General features: G+C 49.9%; 1 protein-coding gene across 1 annotated transcript in view; it reads left to right on the top strand.

The window, feature by feature from the left end:
• The window catches only part of MCTP1 (multiple C2 and transmembrane domain containing 1), a 748,272-nt gene that overhangs the window by 60,674 nt on the left and 664,570 nt on the right, over positions 1 to 23,028 (top strand). Inside the window, exon 2 of the mRNA XM_066603001.1 lies at positions 9,472 to 9,495. Coding sequence (XP_066459098.1) covers positions 9,472 to 9,495 — 24 coding nt within the window. The remainder of the gene's footprint in view (positions 1 to 9,471; positions 9,496 to 23,028) is intronic.

Genomic DNA, 23,028 nt, shown 5'->3' with positions numbered 1-23,028 from the left:
ACACTGCTCGCATCCCACTGCAGGGATCTGACGGGATCCGACCGGCCATCTGCAGGAGGCCATACTCTGATCTGGTCACCATTACTAGTGGAGTACCACAGTGGGCAGTATTGGAGGGGGTTACTGTTAGTAGTAAAGTAGTAATGACCAGGTAGAAGGATTGCACAGAAAAATATCAATATTTGCAGATGATACAAAACTATCTAAAGAAATTAACACTAGAGAGGATGCAAGGCAGTTGCAAGATGATCTGGACAAGTTGGGGGTTTGGGCAGAAAAGTGGCAAATGAGGTTTAACACTGATAAATGTAAGGTTATGTACATGGGAAGAGGAGCTACATGTCACCATTACACACTAAATAGGAAACCACTGGGGAACACTGACATGGAAAAGGACAGGGGGAGTTTAGTTAACCGTAAACTCAACTGGAGCAATCAGCGTCAGGCAGCTGCTGCCAAGACAAAGGATCATGGGGTGCATCAAAAGAGGTCAAGGGGCACATGATGATAACATTGTTCTTCCTCTTTACAAGTCACTGCTCAGACCGCACATGGAATATTGTATACAGTTTCGGGCACCAGTACTCAAGAAGGGCATATCAGAGCTTGAGCAGGTATAAAGGCGGCCAACTAAAGTAATAAATGGAATGGGTGGACTACAATACCCAGAGAGGTTATCACAATTGGGGTTATTTGGTTTGGAAAAAAGATGTCTGAGAGATGACCTAATAACTATGTATAAATATATCAGGGGACAATACAGAGATCTCTGCCATCACCTGTTTATACCAAGGACTGCGACGGTAACAAGAGGACATCCTCTACATCTAGAGGAAAGGTTTCTACACTGACATAGAAGGGGGCTCTTTACTGTAAAAGCAGTGAGACTATGGAACTCTCTGCCTGAGGACGTGGTGATGGCGAACTTGATAAAAGAGTTCAAGAAGGGTTGTGACACCTTTCTTGAACAGTACAATATTATATCTCATAATCATTAATAACTTAAATAGGATTGCTGATCCGGGGATTCTTCCGATTGCGAGATTTTTTTCGCCTTAAATGGGGAAAATTGGCTTCTACCTCATTGTTTTAGTTTTTTTTTTGCCTTTCTTTGGATCAACATAAGGGGAAAATAGGCTAAGCTGGATGAACATATGTCTTTTTCAACCTTGCATATGATGTTACGTTATAAGGACTTATTCAGATGACCATATATAGGCCGGTTTTTCATGCCCGGCCGATATACATGCTCCAGCCTCCTCTCCACTATTTGCAATTGTAGGGGTCGGGGGTGGAGCTAAGTCTTGGAACTTAGCTCCACCCCCTCCCATTGCAAATAGTGGCGAAGGGTAGAGAGGGAGCAGGAGCTCAGTGCACTGCTCCCTGCTCTTCCAGCCTCCTCCCCCTGTAGAGAGGGACATCGTATATCTGGCGGGCATGAAAACCTGGCCGATATACAGTCGTCTGAAGCTGCCCTTAAGGAGATGGTTTTGGTGGCCATTTTGAACTCCACCATGTTGAATTATGTTCAGGTTTTTCAAATGGGAAGGAGGGGTCATGTGATATATCAGTCTTGGCTAGAATTGACTCAGAAACAAATTGGAAGTGTCAGTTTTGCCCTGTCTTTACTTGTATAGGAGTTAAGTGAGGTCAGAGATTCACAAAGTGCTTTACATGACGCGTTCAATGTGTCCATCATTCTGACGGGATACACATGGTTAAACTGGTTCAAAGGAGCAATAGACTTTGCTTTGCTGAAAATAACATGCTGTTCATTGAAAGCATATCTTTATATGGACAAAACCAGAAAGGCCTTAAATCCACAGCCACATTCTCTGCGCAGTCTCTTGATCAATACCCCTTGATTGCTGTGTGCGATCCTTTATATAAGTGGAAACTCCCACAATCCTTTTCAGGGTCTCTATAAAATGATTGAATTGCTGCTGGTCTGCCTCAGAGCAGGCACATTCTTCTGAGCATTTCCTCAGTTGTAATACATGGTTCCCAGGTGACAAGACCAAAAGGAAAAGAATAGATAGAGCAATAGTTGGCTGGCGCAAGGAGAAAGGAGCATTCACAGCCATTCACATAGACATTTTGTCTCACCAGGGGGACTCATGCACTACCGGTAAGGGCTCCTATACACAAATGGATTTTTTGCATGTGCCTCAGCACAATGTATTTGTGCCATGAACGGGGCACTTTTGCACAAATCAGCATATTTTACTGTAATTTTTTGTGCATGCAGGACATGTTCACATGGGTGCAGGACACTAATTTAAAAGGCTATTTAGCCTACTGAGTTCCAGGTGTGGTCTTTCCCCCACAGTTTTAGGGCTTATTCAGATGACTGTATATTGTCTGCGTATTCACGCCGGCCGAAATACGCCATCCCACTCTGCAGGGGGAGGAGGCTGAAAGAATCGGGAGCAGTGCACTGAGCTCTGGCCCCTCTCTCCGCCCCTCAGCACTATTTGCAATGGGAGAAGTGGGGCTAACTCATGAAACTTAGCTCTGCCCCCACCCGCCTCCTCTCATTGCAAATAGTGCCAAGGGGCGAAGACGGGGCGGGAGCTCAGTGCACTGCTCCCGACTCTTCCAGCCTCCTCCCCCTGCAGAGAGGGATGTCTTATATCGGCCGGGTATTCACGTCTAAATAAGCAGTTATACTGTGTTTCCCGCATCCCATTGTATATAGCATGTGCATTTGTGCAACCCCCATACACTTCTATGGGGCCCTTTGGTGCGCAAATGCACACAACATATAGCATTCTCTACATTTTTGCGCATACATAAAAAGGAAATGAGAAGAAGCCCATTAAAATCAATGGGTTCTGTTCTCTGTGTTTGGCCCATGCAATTTTTACATGCGCAAATACGCCCATGTGAATAAGCACTTGCGTTAAAGAAAAAACTATTTTCTACTTCACATAACTATTTAATCCAGTCTTCGTGAACATGCTGAAGAACTAAAGGTGATATTTCTTCACAGCACTATTGGATTCGCCGTTTCAGCGGAACCATATTGTGTTTTTTTACTGCACTGTTTTTATGTGAGGTCAATCGCCACAATTTTCAGCATTGATCCGATGATGGTCCTTTGTGGATTGACCCATTAAAAACAATGCGTTTGCAAAAGGTCATACTTTGGTTTGGGGGACTCAGAGCCTTTCTTCATTGACAGATCACTTAGCAGTGAGAAGTACCTCTAGAGGTTGCAGGAAACGATATTCCTATTTGTGCTTAAAGGGGTTGTCCCGCGGCAGCAAGTGGGTCTATACACTTCTGTATGGCCATATTAATGCACTTTGTAATGTACATTGTGCATTAATTATGAGCCATACAGAAGTTATAAGAAGTTTTTCACTTACCTGCTCCGTTGCTGGCGTCCTCGTTTCCATGGAGCCGACTAATTTTCGCCGTCTAATGGCCAAATTAGCCGCGCTTGCGCAGTCCGGGTCTTCTTCTTTCCTCAATGGAGCCGCTCGTGCTGGATGCCGGCTCCTTGTAGCTCCGCCCCGTCACGTGCCGATTCCAGCCAATCAGGAGGCTGGAATCGGCAATGGACCGCACAGAAGCCCTGCGGTCCACCGAGGGTGAAGATCCCGGCGGCCATCTTCAGCAGGTAAGTAAGAAGTCACCGGAGCGCGGGGATTCAGGTAAGCACTCTCCGGTGTTCTTTTTTAACCCCTGCATCGGGGGGGGGGGGTTGAAAAAAAAAAAAAAACCCATTTCGGCGCGGGACAACCCCTTTAATGAGAACAGTAAGTTGTTACTTTTAATAGGATGGCGCACTGTGGCTCTATGCAGATGGCTACATGTGTAATTCCATTAAATTCAGAAGCCTGTGTTGCTGGGCCCTCTATAAATGTCATACACTACATATCTTTTGTAGATGCCCTGTGCAAAGTTGTCTAGTCCTCTTGTTATGTGTATTGCACAGCTGCAGCAAATGAGAGGTTAATGTTTGCATGAGACTGGGAGATGCCTGTAAATGTATCAATATTTATTAAGTCACGTGATCTATGTTGTCTAAGGCTGCCTGCACACGAGCGGGTTGGATCCGGCAGCGAGAATTCTCGCCGCGGGACCCGACCCGAGAGCCTGCAGGGACGAGCGCGTACTCTTCCGCGCCTGGCGGCCCCAGCTCTTTCATGTGCCGGCTGCCGGGTGAGTGCGTGCCCCGCAGAAAAATAGGACATGCCGCGGTTTGTTTGCCGCACGAGATTTCGCGCGGCCAAACCGCGGCCGTCTGCATAGGAGTGCGTATTGTAATGCACTCCTATGCAAACTTTCAGCGGCGGAAATCCCGCGGGAAATCCCGCAGCGGGATTTCCGCCCATGTGCAGGCGGCCTTAGTATGAGTGATTGGGGTATAGTGAGGAGGATTCCATCATCTTCTGGGTTCCTGAGAGAGAGTGCCAGCCACATGGGGGTACCTTCAACCCTCATGTGGTGAAGAATGGAAGAAAAAAGAGGTTTCCTGAGTGCCCCAATGCTAGGAGCCAACCGTGAGTGACAACAAGTAAGAGAGAGAGTGAGAGTGAGCGGGAAGAGATGGCCAAAACCACCATGAAGAGGTACTGTTCCATGAGAGTGTCTGTGGAGTGACCCTACCCCTATCCTCCTCTGGAGAGTTTCCCATCCAGGAGTGGTTCGTGTCAGATAACTGCGACTGCAGGACCAGTTTCATCCTGAGCTTCCTCCCTGACCTCTAATTTTCTGTTTACCTGCACAGTGTATTCTTGATTGTATCCTGATAAAGTTTCCAAGTAAAGTTTTGCCAGGCTCTGACCATTCCCAGGGACCTAAGGTACTTTACACAGTCTGCGTCTCATTTATTTACCCCCAAGGGTCATTCCGGTGGGTAACGGAACGGTGGCGTCACCCGTGACAACCTTATCTCCTGTTCCTGTGTTTATTGGCCATCCCTCTCCTAGGGATGTCCGTAAGAGGCCCAGGGCTACTCTAGCCGAGGCTACGTGTGTCCCTCCAGGAGGGAGCCTGGTACATGCCACCGTGACAAGTGACCACTCTACCCTCCCAGCTCCTTAACAAATGCTGTGTCCAGAGTCCTCCTATGGGACACTGCAACTGGACTTAACACCTTTGGTCTTTTATTTCTGGGACAATTTGAAGTCCCTTGAGCAGGAGAGGCCAGGTTCCTCTGATGTGGCGACCTGACGCGATGGAGGCATTTCCTATATGACTCAAGATAGTGTATTTGCATACAGGGCATGCAAGCTTAAAATAAAATTTTGGGGGTAAAGCTAAAAGACCGCTTTTGTACAACACTATGGCGGCTGATGCATATTGATATTTCTGCTGACAGGTTACGACTAGAGATGAGCGAACACCAAAATGTTCGGGTGTTCGTTATTCGTAACGAACTTCCCGTGATGCTCGAGGGTTCGTTTCGAACAACGAACCCCATTGAAGTCAATGGGCGACCAGAACATTTTTGTATTTCGCCGATGCTCGCTAAGGTTTTCATGTGTGAAAATCTGGGCAATTCAGGAAAGTGATGGGAATGACACAGTGACGGATAGGGCAGGCGAGGGGCTACATGTTGGGCTGCATCCTAAGTTCACAGGTCCCACTATTAAGCCACAATAGCGGCAAGAGTGGGCCCCCCCCCCCTCCCAACAACTTTTACTTCTGAAAAGCGCTCATTAGCATGGCATACCTTAGCTAAGCACCACACTACCTCCAACAAAGCACAATCACTGCCTGCATGACACTCCACTGCCACTTCTCCTGAGTTACATGCTGCCCAACCGCACCCCCTCCCCCCCACAGCGCACACCAAACTGTCCCTGCGCAGCCTTCAGCTGCCCTCATGCCACACCACCCTCATGTCTATTTAGAAGTGCGTCTGCCACGACGAGGGACCGCAGGCACACACTGCACAGGGTTGGCACGGCTAGGTAGCGACCCTCTTTAATAGGGGCGGGGCGATAGCCCACAATGCTGTACAGAAGCAATGAGAAATACAATCCTGTGCCACCGCCATCAGGAGCTGCACACGTGGGCATAGCAATGGGGAACCTATGTGCCACACACTATTCATTCTGTCAAGGTGTCTGCATGCCCCAGTCAGACTGGTTATATGCACCTTAACAGTAACCGCGTTGGTGGTAATGTGGTGGTGACTGCGGACCTAGTACCACGGTTGTATTTTGTTGGTTTTCGGAATGTGGCCAGGATTAAGTGGGCCGTGGCGGGGGGATGGTGGGGGGGCTCTCTTGTAGTGTCGGTAAAGGTGAAATTCTTGGACTGCCACCAGACGAACCAATGCAAAGGCATTTGCCAACAATGTTTTCCCTGTTGGAGGAGGAGGGGGATGTTTTTGAGGCACTACGTGTCCTCTCCACGTGTCCGTGGTTATATGCACCTTAACAGTAACCGCGTTGGTGGTAATGTGGTGGTGACTGTGGACCTAGTACCACGGTTGTATTTTGTTGGTTTTCGGAATGTGGCCAGGATTAAGTGGGCCGTGGCGGGGGGATGGTGGGGGGGCTCTCTTGTAGTGTCGGTAAAGGTGAAATTCTTGGACTGCCACCAGACGAACCAATGCAAAGGCATTTGCCAACAATGTTTTCCCTGTTGGAGGAGGAGGGGGATGTTTTTGAGGCACTACGTGTCCTCTCCACGTGTCCGTGGTTATATGCACCTTAACAGTAACCGCGTTGGTGGTAATGTGGTGGTGACTGCGGACCTAGTACCACGGTTGTATTTTGTTGGTTTTCGGAATGTGGCCAGGATTAAGTGGGCCGTGGCGGGGGGATGGTGGGGGGGCTCTCTTGTAGTGTCGGTAAAGGTGAAATTCTTGGACTGCCACCAGACGAACCAATGCAAAGGCATTTGCCAACAATGTTTTCCCTGTTGGAGGAGGAGGGGGATGTTTTTGAGGCACTACGTGTCCTCTCCACGTGTCCGTGGTTATATGCACCTTAACAGTAACCGCGTTGGTGGTAATGTGGTGGTGACTGCGGACCTAGTACCACGGTTGTATTTTGTTGGTTTTCGGAATGTGGCCAGGATTAAGTGGGCCGTGGCGGGGGGATGGTGGGGGGGCTCTCTTGTAGTGTCGGTAAAGGTGAAATTCTTGGACTGCCACCAGACGAACCAATGCAAAGGCATTTGCCAACAATGTTTTCCCTGTTGGAGGAGGAGGGGGATGTTTTTGAGGCACTACGTGTCCTCTCCACGTGTCCGTTCCATGTAAGCAATAGTAGCACTCAAGACAGGCCCCAGTAACAATTCTGAAGCAGCAGTATAGCGGGAGCGCAGTCTTCGTTCCATGTAAGCAATAGTAGCACTCAAGACAGGCCCCAGTAACAATTCTGAAGCAGCAGTATAGCGGGAGCGCAGTCTTCGTTCCATGTAAGCAATAGTAGCACTCAAGACAGGCCCCAGTAACAATTCTGAAGCAGCAGTATAGCGGGAGCGCAGTCTTCGTTCCATGTAAGCAATAGTAGCACTCAAGACAGGCCCCAGTAACAATTCTGAAGCAGCAGTATAGCGGGAGCGCAGTCTTCGTTCCATGTAAGCAATAGTAGCACTCAAGACAGGCCCCAGTAACAATTCTGAAGCAGCAGTATAGCGGGAGCGCAGTCTTAGTTCCATTTCAGTAGCCTTAGTATAGCCAAGGCACAAGTGACATTTATGTAGCTAAAGTGTAGGCCAACCCCACACACCTTTCTGTACCATGAGTGCAGGCGAAGAACATAGAAATTACTATGATTACACTGTAGGTGAGGGCCCCAAAAAATTGGTGTACCAACAGTACTAATGTACCTCAGTAAAAATTGGCCATGCCCAACCAAGATGGCAGGTGAATCGCTTTGGTTAATGTGGCTTAAGTGGTAACTAGGCCTGGAGGCAGCCCAGTGTAACGAAAAATTGGTTCAAGTTAAAGTTCCAACGCTTTTAAGCTAATTGAAACTTATAAAAATTGTTCTGAAAAATTATTTGAGTGAGCCTTGTGGCCCTAAGAAAAATTGCCCGTTCAGCGTGATTACGTGAGGTTTCAGGAGGAGGAGCAGGAGGAGGAGGAGGAGGAATATTAGACACAGATTGATGAAGCAGAAATGTCCCCGTTTTGGATGGTGAGAGAGAACGTAGCTTCCATCCGCGGGTGCAGCCTACGTATTGCTTAGGTATCGCTGCTGTCCGCTGGTGGAGAACAGAAGTCTGGGGAAATCCAGCCTTTGTTCATCTTGATGAGTGTTAGCCTGTCGGCACTGTCGGTTGACAAGCGGCTACGCTTATCTGTGATGATTCCCCCAGCCGCACTAAACACCCTTTCCGACAAGACGCTAGCCGCAGGACAAGCAAGCACCTCAAGGGCATACAGCGCTAGTTCAGGCCACGTGTCCAGCTTCGACACCCAGTAGTTGTAGGGGGCAGAGGCGTCACCAAGGATGGTCGTGCGATCCGCTACGTACTCCCTCACCATCCTTTTGCAGTGCTCCCGCCGACTCAGCCGTGACTGGGGAGCGGTGACACAGTCTTGGTGGGGAGCCATAAAGCTGGCCAGGCCCTTAAAGACTGTTGCACTGCCTGGGATGTACATGCTGCTCGATCTACGCACATCCCCTGCAACATGGCCCTCGGAACTGCGCCTTCTGCCACTAGCGCTGTCGGCTGGGAATTTTACCATCAGCTTGTCCGCAAGGGTCCTGTGGTATAGCAACACTCTCGAACCCCTTTCCTCTTCGGGAATCAGAGTGGGCAGGTTCTCCTTATACCGTGGATCGAGCAGTGTGTACACCCAGTAATCCGTCGTGGCCAGAATGCGTGCAACGCGAGGGTCACGAGAAAGGCATCCTAACATGAAGTCAGCCATGTGTGCCAGGGTACCTGTACGCAACACATGGCTGTCTTCACTAGGAAGATCACTATCAGGATCCTCCTCCTCCTCCTCCTCCTCAGGCCATACACGCTGAAAGGATGACAGGCAATCAGCCGGTGTACCGTCAGCAGCGGCCCAAGCTGTCTCTTCCCCCTCCTCCTCATCCTCCTCATGCTCCTCCTCCTCCTCCTGTACGCGCTGAGAAATAGACAGGAGGGTGCCCTGACTATCCAGCGGCATACTGTCTTCCCCCGCCCCCGTTTCCGAGCGCAAAGCAGCTGCCTTTATGGTTTGCAGGGAATTTCTCAAGATGCATAGCAGAGGAATGGTGACGCTAATGATTGTAGCATCGCCGCTCACCACCTGGGTAGACTCCTCAAAATTACCAAGGACATGGCAGATGTCTGCCAACCAGGCCCACTCTTCTGAAAGGAATTGAGGAGGCTGACTCCCACTGCGCCGCCCATGTTGGAGTTGGTATTCGACTATAGCTCTACGTTGTTCATAGAGCCTGGCCAACATGTGGAGCGTAGAGTTCCACCGTGTGGGCACGTCGCACAGCAGTCGGTGCACTGGCAGCTTAAAGTGATGTTGCAGGGTGCGCAGGGTGGCAGCGTCCGTGTGGGACTTGCGGAAATGTGCGCAGAGCCGGCGCGCCTTTACGAGTAGGTCTGACAAGCGTGGGTAGCTTTTCAGAAAGCGCTGAACCACCAAATTAAAGACGTGGGCCAGGCATGGCACGTGCGTGAGGCTGCCGAGCTGCAGAGCCGCCACCAGGTTACGCCCGTTGTCACACACGACCATGCCCGGTTGGAGGCTCAGCGGCGCAAGCCAGCGGTCGGTCTGCTGTGTCAGACCCTGCAGCAGTTCGTGGGCCGTGTGCCTCTTATCGCCTAAGCTGAGTAGTTTCAGCACGGCCTGCTGACGCTTGCCCACCGCTGTGCTGCCACACCGCGCGACACCGACTGCTGGCGACATGCTGCTGCTAACACATCTTGATTGTGAGACAGAGGAGGAGGAGGAGGAGGAGGGTGCTTTAGTGGAGGAAGCATACACCTCCGCAGATACCAGCACCGAGCTGGGGCCCGCAATTCTGGGGGTGGGTAGGACGTGAGCGGTCCCAGGCTCTGACTCTGTCCCAGCCTCCACTAAATTCACCCAATGTGCCGTCAGGGAGATGTAGTGGCCCTGCCCGCCTGTGCTTGTCCACGTGTCCGTAGTTAAGTGGACCGTGGCAGTAACCGCGTTGGTGAGGGCGCGCACAATGTTGCGGGAGACGTGGTCGTGCAGGGCTGGGACGGCACATCGGGAAAAGTAGTGGCGACTGGGAACTGAGTAGCGCGGGGCCGCCGCCTCCATGATACTTTTGAAGGACTCCGTTTCCACAACCCTATACGGCAGCATCTCAAGGCTGATGAATTTTGCGATGCGGACGGTTAACGTTTGAGCGTGCGGGTGCGTGGCAGCGTACTTGCGCTTGCGCTCGAACACTTGCGCAAGCGACGGCTGAACGGTGCGCTGAACTACACTGCTGGATGGGGCCGAGGACAGCGGAGATGAGGGTGTGGGTGCAGGCCATGAGGCGGTAGTGCCTGTGTCCTGAGAGGGGGGTTGCATCTCAGTGGCAGGTTGGGGCACAGGGGGAGAGGCAGGGGTGCAAACCGGAGGCGGTGAACGGCCTTTGTCCCACCTTGCGGGGTGCTTGGCCATCATATGTCTGCGCATGGTGGTGGTGGTGAGGCTGTTGGTGTTGGCTCCCCGGCTGAGCTTTGCGCGACAAAGGTTGCACACCACTGTTCGTCGGTCGTCAGGCGTCTCTGTGAAAAACTGCCAGACCTTAGAGCACCTCGGCCTCCGCAGGGTGGCATGGCGCGAGGGGGCGCTTTGGGAAACACTTGGTGGATTATTCGGTCTGGCCCTGCCTCTACCCCTGGCCACTGCACTGCCTCTTGCAACCTGCCCTGCTGATGCCCTTGACTCCCCCTCTGAAGACCTGTCCTCCTGAGTAAGCGTTGCACACCAGGTGGGGTCAGTCACCTCATCGTCCTGCTGCTCTTCCTCCGAATCCTCTGTGCGCTGCTCCCTGGGACTTACTGCCCTTACTACTACCTCACTGCAAGACAACTGTGTCTGATCGTCATCGTCCTCCTCACCCACAGAAAGTTGTTGAGACAGTTGGCGGAAGTCCCCAGCCTCTTCCCCCGGACCCCGGGAACTTTCAATTGGTTGGGCATCAGTGACGATAAACTCCTCTGGTGGGAGAGGAACCGCTGCTGCCCAATCTAAGCAGGGGCCCGAGAACAGTTCCTGGGAGTGCTCCCGCTCCTGAGCAGGTGTTATTGTAGTGGAGTGAGGAGGCTGGGAGGAAGGAGGAGCAGCAGACAGAGGATTCGGATTGGCAGCAGTGGACGGCGCAGAACTGCGGGTAGACGATAGGTTGCTCGAAGCACTTTCTGCCATCCAGGACAGGACCTGCTCACACTGCTCATTTTCTAATAACCGTCTCCCGCGTGGACCCATTAATTGGGCGATGAATGTGGGGACGCCAGAAACGTGCCTCTCTCCTAATCGCGCAGCAGTCGGCTGCGACACACCTGGATCAGGAGCTTGGCCTGTGCCCACACCCTGACTTGGCCCTCCACGTCCTCGGCCGCGTCCACGTCCTCTAGGCCTACCCCTACCCCTCAGCATGCTGTATTACCAGTGATTTGATTTAACAGGCAGGAAATAAATTGGCGCAAGACTGCAGGCCAAATATAATTTTTGCCCTTTTGGGAAAACGAAAGGCCCCACTGTCTCTAGTGAATGAATAATCTAAGTTTAATAACTGTGCTGTGTCCCTGCTTATGTGTCACGGAACGTGAGGGTAGCAGAGTTATTATAACTCTGGCAGAGCAGGTATTTTTTTTCCCAATTAAGGAAAGCAAATGGCGAAGCCAGCAGTAAAGCGTAGCTGGGTGCGTATGATTTAGCACTGTTCTTCACGCAGCTCACACGTCTCCACCGCCCGTAAGGACGGAAAGAGGCTGGACAAATAGATTTGTTTTCAGTTTTTTCCCACCAAAAGGCAGCACTGCGTATATTCTATGAACATGAGAAGTTTAATAACTGTGCTGTGTCCCTGCTTATGTGTCACAGAACGTGAGGGTAGCAGAGTTATTATAACTGTGGCAGAGCAGGTATTTTTTTTCCCAATTAAGGAAAGCAAATGGCGAAGCCAGCAGTAAAGCGTAGCTGGGTGCGTATGATTTAGCAATGTTTTTCACGCAGCTCACACGTGTCCACAGCCCGTAAGGACGGACAGAGGCTGGACAAATAGATTTGTTTTCAGTTTTTTCCCACCAAAAGGCAGCACTGCGTATATTCTATGAACATGAGAAGTTTAATAACTGTGCTGTGTCCCTGCTTATGTGTCACAGAACGTGAGGGTAGCAGAGTTATTATAACTGTGGCAGAGCAGGTATTTTTTTTCCCAATTAAGGAAAGCAAATGGCGAAGCCAGCAGTAAAGCGTAGCTGGGTGCGTATGATTTAGCAATGTTTTTCACGCAGCTCACACGTGTCCACAGCCCGTAAGGACGGACAGAGGCTGGACAAATAGATTTGTTTTCAGTTTTTTCCCACCAAAAGGCAGCACTGCGTATATTCTATGAACATGAGAAGTTTAATAACTGTGCTGTGTCCCTGCTTATGTGTCACAGAACGTGAGGGTAGCAGAGTTATTATAACTGTGGCAGAGCAGGTATTTTTTTTCCCAATTAAGGAAAGCAAATGGCGAAGCCAGCAGTAAAGCGTAGCTGGGTGCGTATGATTTAGCAATGTTTTTCACGCAGCTCACACGTGTCCACAGCCCGTAAGGACGGACAGAGGCTGGACAAATAGATTTGTTTTCAGTTTTTTCCCACCAAAAGGCAGCACTGCGTATATTCTATGAACATGAGAAGTTTAATAACTGTGCTGTGTCCCTGCTTATGTGTCACAGAACGTGAGGGTAGCAGAGTTATTATAACTGTGGCAGAGCAGGTATTTTTTTTCCCAATTAAGGAAAGCAAATGGCGAAGCCAGCAGTAAAGCGTAGCTGGGTGCGTATGATTTAGCAATGTTTTTCACGCAGCTCACACGTGTCCACAGCCCGTAAGGACGGACAGAGGCTGGACAAATAGATTTGTTTTCAGTTTTTTCCCACCAAAAGGCAGCACTGCGTATATTCTATGAACATGAGAAGTTTAATAACTGTGCTGTGTCCCTGCTTATGTGTCACAGAACGTGAGGGTAGCAGAGTTATTATAACTGTGGCAGAGCAGGTATTTTTTTTCCCAATTAAGGAAAGCAAATGGCGAAGCCAGCAGTAAAGCGTAGCTGGGTGCGTATGATTTAGCAATGTTTTTCACGCAGCTCACACGTGTCCACAGCCCGTAAGGACGGACAGAGGCTGGACAAATAGATTTGTTTTCAGTTTTTTCCCACCAAAAGGCAGCACTGCGTATATTCTATGAACATGAGAAGTTTAATAACTGTGCTGTGTCCCTGCTTATGTGTCACAGAACGTGAGGGTAGCAGAGTTATTATAACTGTGGCAGAGCAGGTATTTTTTTTCCCAATTAAGGAAAGCAAATGGCGAAGCCAGCAGTAAAGCGTAGCTGGGTGCGTATGATTTAGCAATGTTTTTCACGCAGCTCACACGTGTCCACAGCCCGTAAGGACGGACAGAGGCTGGACAAATAGATTTGTTTTCAGTTTTTTCCCACCAAAAGGCAGCACTGCGTATATTCTATGAACATGAGAAGTTTAATAACTGTGCTGTGTCCCTGCTTATGTGTCACAGAACGTGAGGGTAGCAGAGTTATTATAACTGTGGCAGAGCAGGTATTTTTTTTCCCAATTAAGGAAAGCAAATGGCGAAGCCAGCAGTAAAGCGTAGCTGGGTGCGTATGATTTAGCAATGTTTTTCACGCAGCTCACACGTGTCCACAGCCCGTAAGGACGGACAGAGGCTGGACAAATAGATTTGTTTTCAGTTTTTTCCCACCAAAAGGCAGCACTGCGTATATTCTATGAACATGAGAAGTTTAATAACTGTGCTGTGTCCCTGCTTATGTGTCACAGAACGTGAGGGTAGCAGAGTTATTATAACTGTGGCAGAGCAGGTTTTTTTTTTCCCAATTAAGGAAAGCAAATGGCGAAGCCAGCAGTAAAGCGTAGCTGGGTGCGTATGATTTAGCAATGTTTTTCACGCAGCTCACACGTGTCCACAGCCCGTAAGGACGGACAGAGGCTGGACAAATAGATTTGTTTTCAGTTTTTTCCCACCAAAAGGCAGCACTGCGTATATTCTATGAACATGAGAAGTTTAATAACTGTGCTGTGTCCCTGCTTATGTGTCACAGAACGTGAGGGTAGCAGAGTTATTATGGTTCAAAAGTATTTTATTTGCTGTTCGGACAATACAATATAATATCATTGCAAAATTAGTTATGCAGCAGTTAGAACCTAGCCACCCTTCGTTTTCCTCGCTAGGTCCCCCGCCACCCAGAGTCCTCAGCTGTTTTTATCTATAACGAATGAAACATAAGAAACAGAATAGCCCTTAATCCCCTGTTTTAAATTGCTACAAATCCCTTTTCCAGGGGAGTTAAAGAAGGGAGGGGGCTATAAGAATACCATTGTTATGGACCAGAGTAAAGAGAACCCTGGTAGAGAAAGAGAGGGAAAAGCATTATGGGAGTTAGAGAGTTAAGGAGAGGGGCAAGGATAGTAGAGGAGTGGGAAAGGAAAGAGGGAGGGAGGTGGAGGAGAGGGGGAGGAGTCTGTCCAGTCAAAGAACGCGTGTGGTTGGGCTCGTCTGTGCACTAGGATTCGTCGTCTACATTAGTGAGTGTTCTGTGGGTTTTTTAAAGAGCAGCGGAACCGCCGCTGAGCCATGCGTCTAGCCTAGATGAGCTCCGGAACTGTAGCCAAACTGCCCATGTGTTGTAGAATTTAGCGTATCTCATTTCATCTTTGGCACAGAGTTCCTCCAGCTGTTTTAAATTATCCATCGCTTCCAGCCACATCAATCGTGATGGGGGAGTTACTGATTTCCATCTTCTGGGGATGATCTGTCTCATAGCCATTAGGAAGAAGCGCAGCAATGAGTTCTTTGCTCGCGACACTGGCCCCGGGATCATGGACAAAAGTGCCATCTCCGGCGTGAGGTTAAGCGGATTTTTGCAAATGGCTGTGTACAGAGCCTCCACCTCACACCATAGGGGATGAATTAATGTGCAAGACCACCATATATGAATGAAGGTCCCCTGTTCTCTAAGACACCTCCAGCAGAGATCCGGGTACTGGGGGAAGATTCTGGCTAATCCCGCCGGGGTCTTATACCATCGACTCAGGATCTTATAATTAAGTTCCTGTAATCTACTGGAGACGCTCAACTTGTGGGTCATGGTGTAGGCCTTTTCCCATGATTCTGCCTGAAAATCTACTCCCAGTTCTCGCTCCCATGTCAATTCTAGGGTCCTGTTTCCGCCGGATGTGTCCTTCTCTAGTAGTGACCCGTACAGTGAGGAGATAGTCTGTGGTGTGTCTGGCTTAGACATACAGATCTTCTCAAATGGCGTGTGTGGTCTCCTCAGTTGTTGTGGGCATCCCAGTGACCTTATGTAGTGGCCTAGCTGTAGGTATTGGTACCACGCTCCGGTCGGGGGGCCCCTCCCATCTAATACTTCTTGTAGGCTCTTCAGCCCCGTGTCTGTTAAAATGTCTCGTATCCTGGGGACTGGGTCTGCCATCCCCGCGGTCAGGGGTGTACCCCTAAGGAAGGTTGGGATGTTCGGATTGCCCACCAGTGGGGTGAGGGGGCCCGGGGATGTGATCAACCCGGTCTTGATGGCTGGGCTGATCCAGGCACCGAGTAGATTTTCTATGAAGGGCGAGAGCCCCAAGTTTCTGTGTCTATCTTTTCCTGGGATCCAGATGCATCCCAGTCCCTCGAACAGGGCCGAGCCCCGTTCTGCTTCTACCCATCTTTTATGTTCCTTGCCGTGGAATAAGTCTAACACGCATTTGGTCAGGGATGCTCTGTGGTAGAGTGAGAAGTTGGGGATTCCCATTCCTCCGTTTGCTTTCGGGCCAGAGAGGGCCTTCCAGCCCCGCCTGGGTCTGTGATTACCCCAAATAAATCTCATTACTAACCGCCTAATTCGTGACAAAAATACGCCTGTCAGTTTTGTGGGGACTGTTTGAAAGATATACAAAAATTTAGGAAGGGAGTTCATTTTGACCACATTTATTCTTCCGAACCAGGATAGCGGCAGAGACCTCCATCTTTCCAGGTCTTTCTCAAGGGTTGTAATCAGCGGGATGTAGTTTTTTTCAAATAGCCTATCGGGGTCTGCTGTGATGACCGTACCCAAGTATTTGATCCCATCCTCTCTCCAGGCAAAAGGAAATGCTAGTTGTAGGGATTCTCTCTCTCCCCTAGGCAGGGTTACATTTAATATTTCAGACTTATTGAGGTTAACTTTGAAGTTAGATATTCCGCCGAACACCTTAAATTCCTTCAAGATACAAGGGAGCGCTATTCTAGGGTTGGCGACGTAAACCAGTAGGTCGTCTGCGTAAAGGGCGACCTTATGCTCTGCCGGTCCCGCTCCAACCCCCTGTATACTGTGATTGGCTCTAAGGGCATTTGCTAGTGTCTCCATCACCAGAATGTAGAGGAAGGGAGACAGGGGACACCCTTGCCTAGTACCATTGTTAACACTTATTGGCTGGGACAATTGTCCATTAACCCGCACCCTGGCAGTAGGGCCACGATAAAGAGCCATGACCCTACTCAGGAAACGTGGACCCACGCCCACCATCCGTAGAGTTGCCTCTAGAAACCTCCAATCCACTCTGTCAAATGCTTTCTCGGCATCCACGGATAGTAGGCATAGTGGGTCCCTCGTGCGCCGTGCTTTTGATACAATGGCCAAAGTTCTGATTGTGTTGTCCCCTGCCTCCCTCCCAGGGACAAAACCCACTTGATCCCTATCTATTAATAAGGGGATAAGCGGTCTCAGGCGAGCCGCTAGCATCCCAGAATAGATTTTAGTGTCTATGTTTAATAGCGATATGGGCCTGTAGTTGCCACAGATGGAGGGGTCCTTTCCGGGTTTGGGGATGACCGTGATTATGGCCTGTAGGGCCTGCTGAGGGAAGAGGCATTCATGTGAGATGGCGTTAAAGGCGTCTAACATTATAGGAGCTAGCGCTTCCCCACACATCTTAAAGAAACGCGGGGTGAAGCCGTCGGGTCCGGGACTCTTTCCCACTTTGAGGGTCTGGATGCCCTCAGTTAGCTCCCCGAGAGAGAAGTCCTCCTCTAATGGGCGACGGTCAGCTTCGGGGATGTTTTTAGGGCAGTTTTGTCGCAAATAAGCGTCCTGATTCCTTTCTGTCTCCTCAAGATTTCCTGACTGCCTTTCCTGCAGGTTATATAAATCATGGTAAAAGGAGTGAAAGCTATCCAGGATTTCCGAGTTAGTGTGTACCTGTTCCCCTTTTTGCGATTGGATAGAAAATATATATGTCTGCGGGGACCTTGGGTTAAGGGCCCTGGCCAGCCCTTTACTACATTTATTCCCGTATTCGTAAAAACTACCCTTCGCCTTATCCCTCTGGCATAGCGAAGCCTGGTCCAGCAAAAGCAGGATCTGGCCGCGAACATCTGATATCTCTGACGCCCCCTGGTCCGAAGGTGTTGCTTTGTTGGATGATTCTAGAAGACCCAGCCTGGTAGCTAACCTCTCAAGTGTGCTATTTCTTTCTTTCTTCAGGCGAGCCCCGTGTGATATAAAAATACCCCGTAGCACGCATTTAAGCGCTTCCCATTTTATTGGGGCAGGGGTGTTGTCTAACTGATGGTTGGCTTTGAACTGCTCTATTGCCTGGTAAATCTCCTGTAGGCAGACCCTGTCATTTAGTAGGTTGTCGTTTAGCCTCCAACTACTATGAATGTTGTCCTTTCGTCCCCCGTCCAGGGACCCCCAGACCGGAGCATGGTCCGACCACAGAAATGACCCCATCGAGCACCTTGGGCCCCTATCTAAAAGTCTATGTGAAATGAATACATAGTCTAAGCGGTGATAACTATTGTGTGCTGAGGAGTGGTAGCTGTAGTCCCTTACCTTGGGGTGTAGTACGCGCCACAGGTCTATTAACCGAAGGTTTGTCAGTTCTCTTACTAATCTGCGTGTTGCTGAGTGTGATATGCCGGACTTACCCTCCGATGAGTCGAGACCAGGATTCAGGACCAGGTTGAAGTCGCCTCCTAGAATTATAGAGGATCCATCTGCAAAGGACGCCAGTGCCCCCAGTACCCGGATCCCAAAGCGAACCTGCGCCTGATTAGGAAAGTAAACATTTGCAATTGTGAATATCTCCGTACCTAATTGTATTTTCATGAACAGGTAACGTCCCTCTGGGTCAGACTCTGATGAGAGGATTTTGTGCGAGAGATTTTTGTGGATGGCGATGGATGTGCCTCCTACTTTTTTTTGTGGGTGGGGGCTGTGGAGCCATGTCGTGTAATGGCGGTGTTTGCATCCAGGGATGCTTCCCGCCTGGAAATGTGTTTCTTGGAATAATGCAATCAGTATATGGTGCTTATGTAGGTGCTCTAGAATCTGCCCCCTTTTGGCTGGTTTATTTAGGCCCCTCACGTTAAAGGAGCCGAATGTAAGATTAGCCATCATGTAATGTCTTTTGAAGACTGGACAGACGTAGGGTAGTGAGGGAAGAGGTAGGAGAGTGAAGGAGGAAGGGAAAAGATCAGATGTGAGAGAGGGGAAAGGAAAAGTAAACGGCGTAAAATAACCGTTATTTGGTGAATCTGCAGTACCAGCGGTTCGCCGGAGGTCGCGCTCATTTGCACGGCTGTTCACCCAGAAGAGAGAGTGATAGCGCACTAAGGGCCAAGAGGCACCCCCCGGCCGCGGCCACCCTTTAAGAAATCAAGAAAATCAAACATGACCTCAATGAGGTCTCGACTAATAAACCCCAAACACCTACGACCCAGCAAGATTAAATAATCTCAGAACAATGGGCCCCCACGGAACCGGGCCCCCCGAACAGGAAAAATATGAACAGGCCCTGTGCCTCTCAACAGGGTGTGTCCTCGCCCCTCCCCCCCGCCCCGGGCGAATGGCCTAGGAAGGGGGGCTGGCCAGGGACAGACCCCGCCACTTCCTCACAAAGGCATCAGGCAGGCATTGACTCTTGGTGGTCCCGATTAAAGTGTGGAACACACATGGTAATAAACTATTAAGACACAAGAGTCTCTATTCATGTAGCTTGGCTTCCTCCTCTGCGGCCCTCTCGTTGCCTCCTGGGGCGCGCCGTCTGCCACTGCTCTCGCGTGGTCTGCGTAAGCAGGCTGGGGGGCTGGGGCCACTCAGGGAGTGCAATCATTGGCAGTTCAAATGTTCCCAGAAATTTGGGCAGGTCGCCCAGTGAGCGGAAAACTGCAGATCTGCCTTCTTTTTTCGCTGAGAGTGAGAATGGAAATCCCCAGCGGTACTGGATTCCATGATCTTTGAGTGCCATCAGGAGGGGTCGCAGGGCCCTTCTCAGTTGCAGTGTGTGGCGGGCCAAGTCCTGTAATATGATGATGGGTTTGTCCTCGCATATTAGGAGGTCTGGTTGGTCTCTTGCTTTGCGCATTATAGTGTCCTTGTCTCGGAAAAAATGGACTCTGCATATAACGTCTCTAGGGCGGTTTACATCAGTCGCTCTAGGGCCCAGTGCCCTGTGGACCCTGTCAAGCTCAACAGGACGCTCAGGTGGTCTATCCAGTAAACGCATAAAGAGAGCTTGTACCCACGGTTCTAGCTGGTTTCCCTCTACTTCCTCAGGGAGGCCTCTTATGCGCACATTATTTCTCCTATTTCTGTTCTCTAAATCGTCTAAATGCATGGTGAGATTGGCGATCTGATCTGCCTGCGCCTGGATTGCTTGTTTATGTGATTCCAAGATGGCCGCCGTTTCCTCCTGCACCTCCTCCACATGGTGCAGCCTATGGCCGATCTGGTGTACCTCTGCATGAATAGACTCCAGGGCCTGTCTATTGGAAGATTCAAATTTGGCGAAAAGGGCGCTCAGCTCATCCCTTGTAGGTATTGCCATAATGTGGGTTTTCCATCTATCCTCCTCTGTGTCGTGTGGGGACGCGACCGGGGGCACTCTCCTCGCCTTTTTTTGGGTCGCTGTGTGGTATGCTGTGGGAGATTGGGACTCACTCCCTGATGGACTACCACTCCTCTCAGGTATCTGTCCCTGTTGTTCAGGAGGAGGGGGGGATGAGGGGAGCTGGTGTACAGTGTAGCTGCAGCTTGCTGTACTCACTGTTGCCCCGCCATGGGCGCTGATAGGTGTCCTGGAGCTGTTTCTGCCCTCATCGTGGGCTGGGGGACTCTGTAAGGGAGATCCCCGCTCTGCTGCCGTGCCGCTGGCCGCTTCAGAGGTGCTCCCCGCTCCTGGCTGAGCCGCCGGAGCCTCCTGCACGTGGCGCTCCGGAGCCATCTTGGGTCTGCCGGAGGTTGAGCGCGGTGTGCTGAGGAAGCGCTCTATGCCCCCGCTGCTGCTCTCCTCCGCTGCCGCTTCCGTCCTGTCGGTCCTGCGCCTCCCCATGTGTGCTGCTGGGTTTCTTCAGGTGGGTCTTGCCGGTGTCCGGGGTGATTTGTCGGGTGGCCGCCGCGGGAGCTCTCAGGTCCGTGACTTAGCCCTCCATGCGCTAGCCACGCCCCAGCAGAGTTATTATAACTGTGGCAGAGCAGGTATTTTTTTTCCCAATTAAGGAAAGCAAATGGCGAAGCCAGCAGTAAAGCGTAGCTGGGTGCGTATGATTTAGCAATGTTTTTCACGCAGCTCACACGTGTCCACAGCCCGTAAGGACGGACAGAGGCTGGACAAATAGATTTGTTTTCAGTTTTTTCCCACCAAAAGGCAGCACTGCGTATATTCTATGAACATGAGAAGTTTAATAACTGTGCTGTGTCCCTGCTTATGTGTCACAGAACGTGAGGGTAGCAGAGTTATTATAACTGTGGCAGAGCAGGTATTTTTTTTCCCAATTAAGGAAAGCAAATGGCGAAGCCAGCAGTAAAGCGTAGCTGGGTGCGTATGATTTAGCAATGTTTTTCACGCAGCTCACACGTGTCCACAGCCCGTAAGGACGGACAGAGGCTGGACAAATAGATTTGTTTTCAGTTTTTTCCCACCAAAAGGCAGCACTGCGTATATTCTATGAACATGAGAAGTTTAATAACTGTGCTGTGTCCCTGCTTATGTGTCACAGAACGTGAGGGTAGCAGAGTTATTATAACTGTGGCAGAGCAGGTATTTTTTTTCCCAATTAAGGAAAGCAAATGGCGAAGCCAGCAGTAAAGCGTAGCTGGGTGCGTATGATTTAGCAATGTTTTTCACGCAGCTCACACGTGTCCACAGCCCGTAAGGACGGACAGAGGCTGGACAAATAGATTTGTTTTCAGTTTTTTCCCACCAAAAGGCAGCACTGCGTATATTCTATGAACATGAGAAGTTTAATAACTGTGCTGTGTCCCTGCTTATGTGTCACAGAACGTGAGGGTAGCAGAGTTATTATAACTGTGGCAGAGCAGGTTTTTTTTTTCCCAATTAAGGAAAGCAAATGGCGAAGCCAGCAGTAAAGCGTAGCTGGGTGCGTATGATTTAGCAATGTTTTTCACGCAGCTCACACGTGTCCACAGCCCGTAAGGACGGACAGAGGCTGGACAAATAGATTTGTTTTCAGTTTTTTCCCACCAAAAGGCAGCACTGCGTATATTCTATGAACATGAGAAGTTTAATAACTGTGCTGTGTCCCTGCTTATGTGTCACAGAACGTGAGGGTAGCAGAGTTATTATAACTGTGGCAGAGCAGGTATTTTTTTTCCCAATTAAGGAAAGCAAATGGCGAAGCCAGCAGTAAAGCGTAGCTGGGTGCGTATGATTTAGCAATGTTTTTCACGCAGCTCACACGTGTCCACAGCCCGTAAGGACGGACAGAGGCTGGACAAATAGATTTGTTTTCAGTTTTTTCCCACCAAAAGGCAGCACTGCGTATATTCTATGAACATGAGAAGTTTAATAACTGTGCTGTGTCCCTGCTTATGTGTCACAGAACGTGAGGGTAGCAGAGTTATTATAACTGTGGCAGAGCAGGTATTTTTTTTCCCAATTAAGGAAAGCAAATGGCGAAGCCAGCAGTAAAGCGTAGCTGGGTGCGTATGATTTAGCAATGTTTTTCACGCAGCTCACACGTGTCCACAGCCCGTAAGGACGGACAGAGGCTGGACAAATAGATTTGTTTTCAGTTTTTTCCCACCAAAAGGCAGCACTGCGTATATTCTATGAACATGAGAAGTTTAATAACTGTGCTGTGTCCCTGCTTATGTGTCACAGAACGTGAGGGTAGCAGAGTTATTATAACTGTGGCAGAGCAGGTATTTTTTTTCCCAATTAAGGAAAGCAAATGGCGAAGCCAGCAGTAAAGCGTAGCTGGGTGCGTATGATTTAGCAATGTTTTTCACGCAGCTCACACGTGTCCACAGCCCGTAAGGACGGACAGAGGCTGGACAAATAGATTTGTTTTCAGTTTTTTCCCACCAAAAGGCAGCACTGCGTATATTCTATGAATAATAACTGTGTTGTGGCCCTGCCTATACAATTCTTTCCCTGCAGTATCAATGGAGGGTGGAATGCTCTGCAGAGGCGATTTTGAGAAGCCCAAAAAAAATGCAGCACAGCTAACAGCAGCCTGGACAGTACTGCACACTGATAAATATGGCCCTAGAAAGGACCGTTGAGGTTCTTGAAGGCTACACTCACTCCTAACACTCTCCCTGCCTATGCAGCACTTCTGTCCCTAATGCCAGGTGCAACGGTCTGCAGAGGCGATTTTGAGAAAAAAAAAATCCCACTGCTAACAGCAGCCAACACACAGCTATCAGTGGCCCTAATAAGGACCTTTGGGGGGTCTTGAAGCCTACACTAACTACCAATTCTTTCCCTACAGCAGCTCCGGTATAAACAGCACTGTCCCTCATCTAACTCACACCGCATCTGAGGCGAGCCGCGGGAGGGGCCGACTTTTATATTAGGCGAACACCTGATCTCGCCAGC

The sequence above is a fragment of the Eleutherodactylus coqui genome, chromosome 5 (genome assembly GCF_035609145.1).
Source record: "Eleutherodactylus coqui strain aEleCoq1 chromosome 5, aEleCoq1.hap1, whole genome shotgun sequence".
In the NCBI taxonomy this organism is placed as follows: domain Eukaryota; kingdom Metazoa; phylum Chordata; class Amphibia; order Anura; family Eleutherodactylidae; genus Eleutherodactylus; species Eleutherodactylus coqui.
This window is presented reverse-complemented; position numbering and strand designations above follow the sequence as displayed.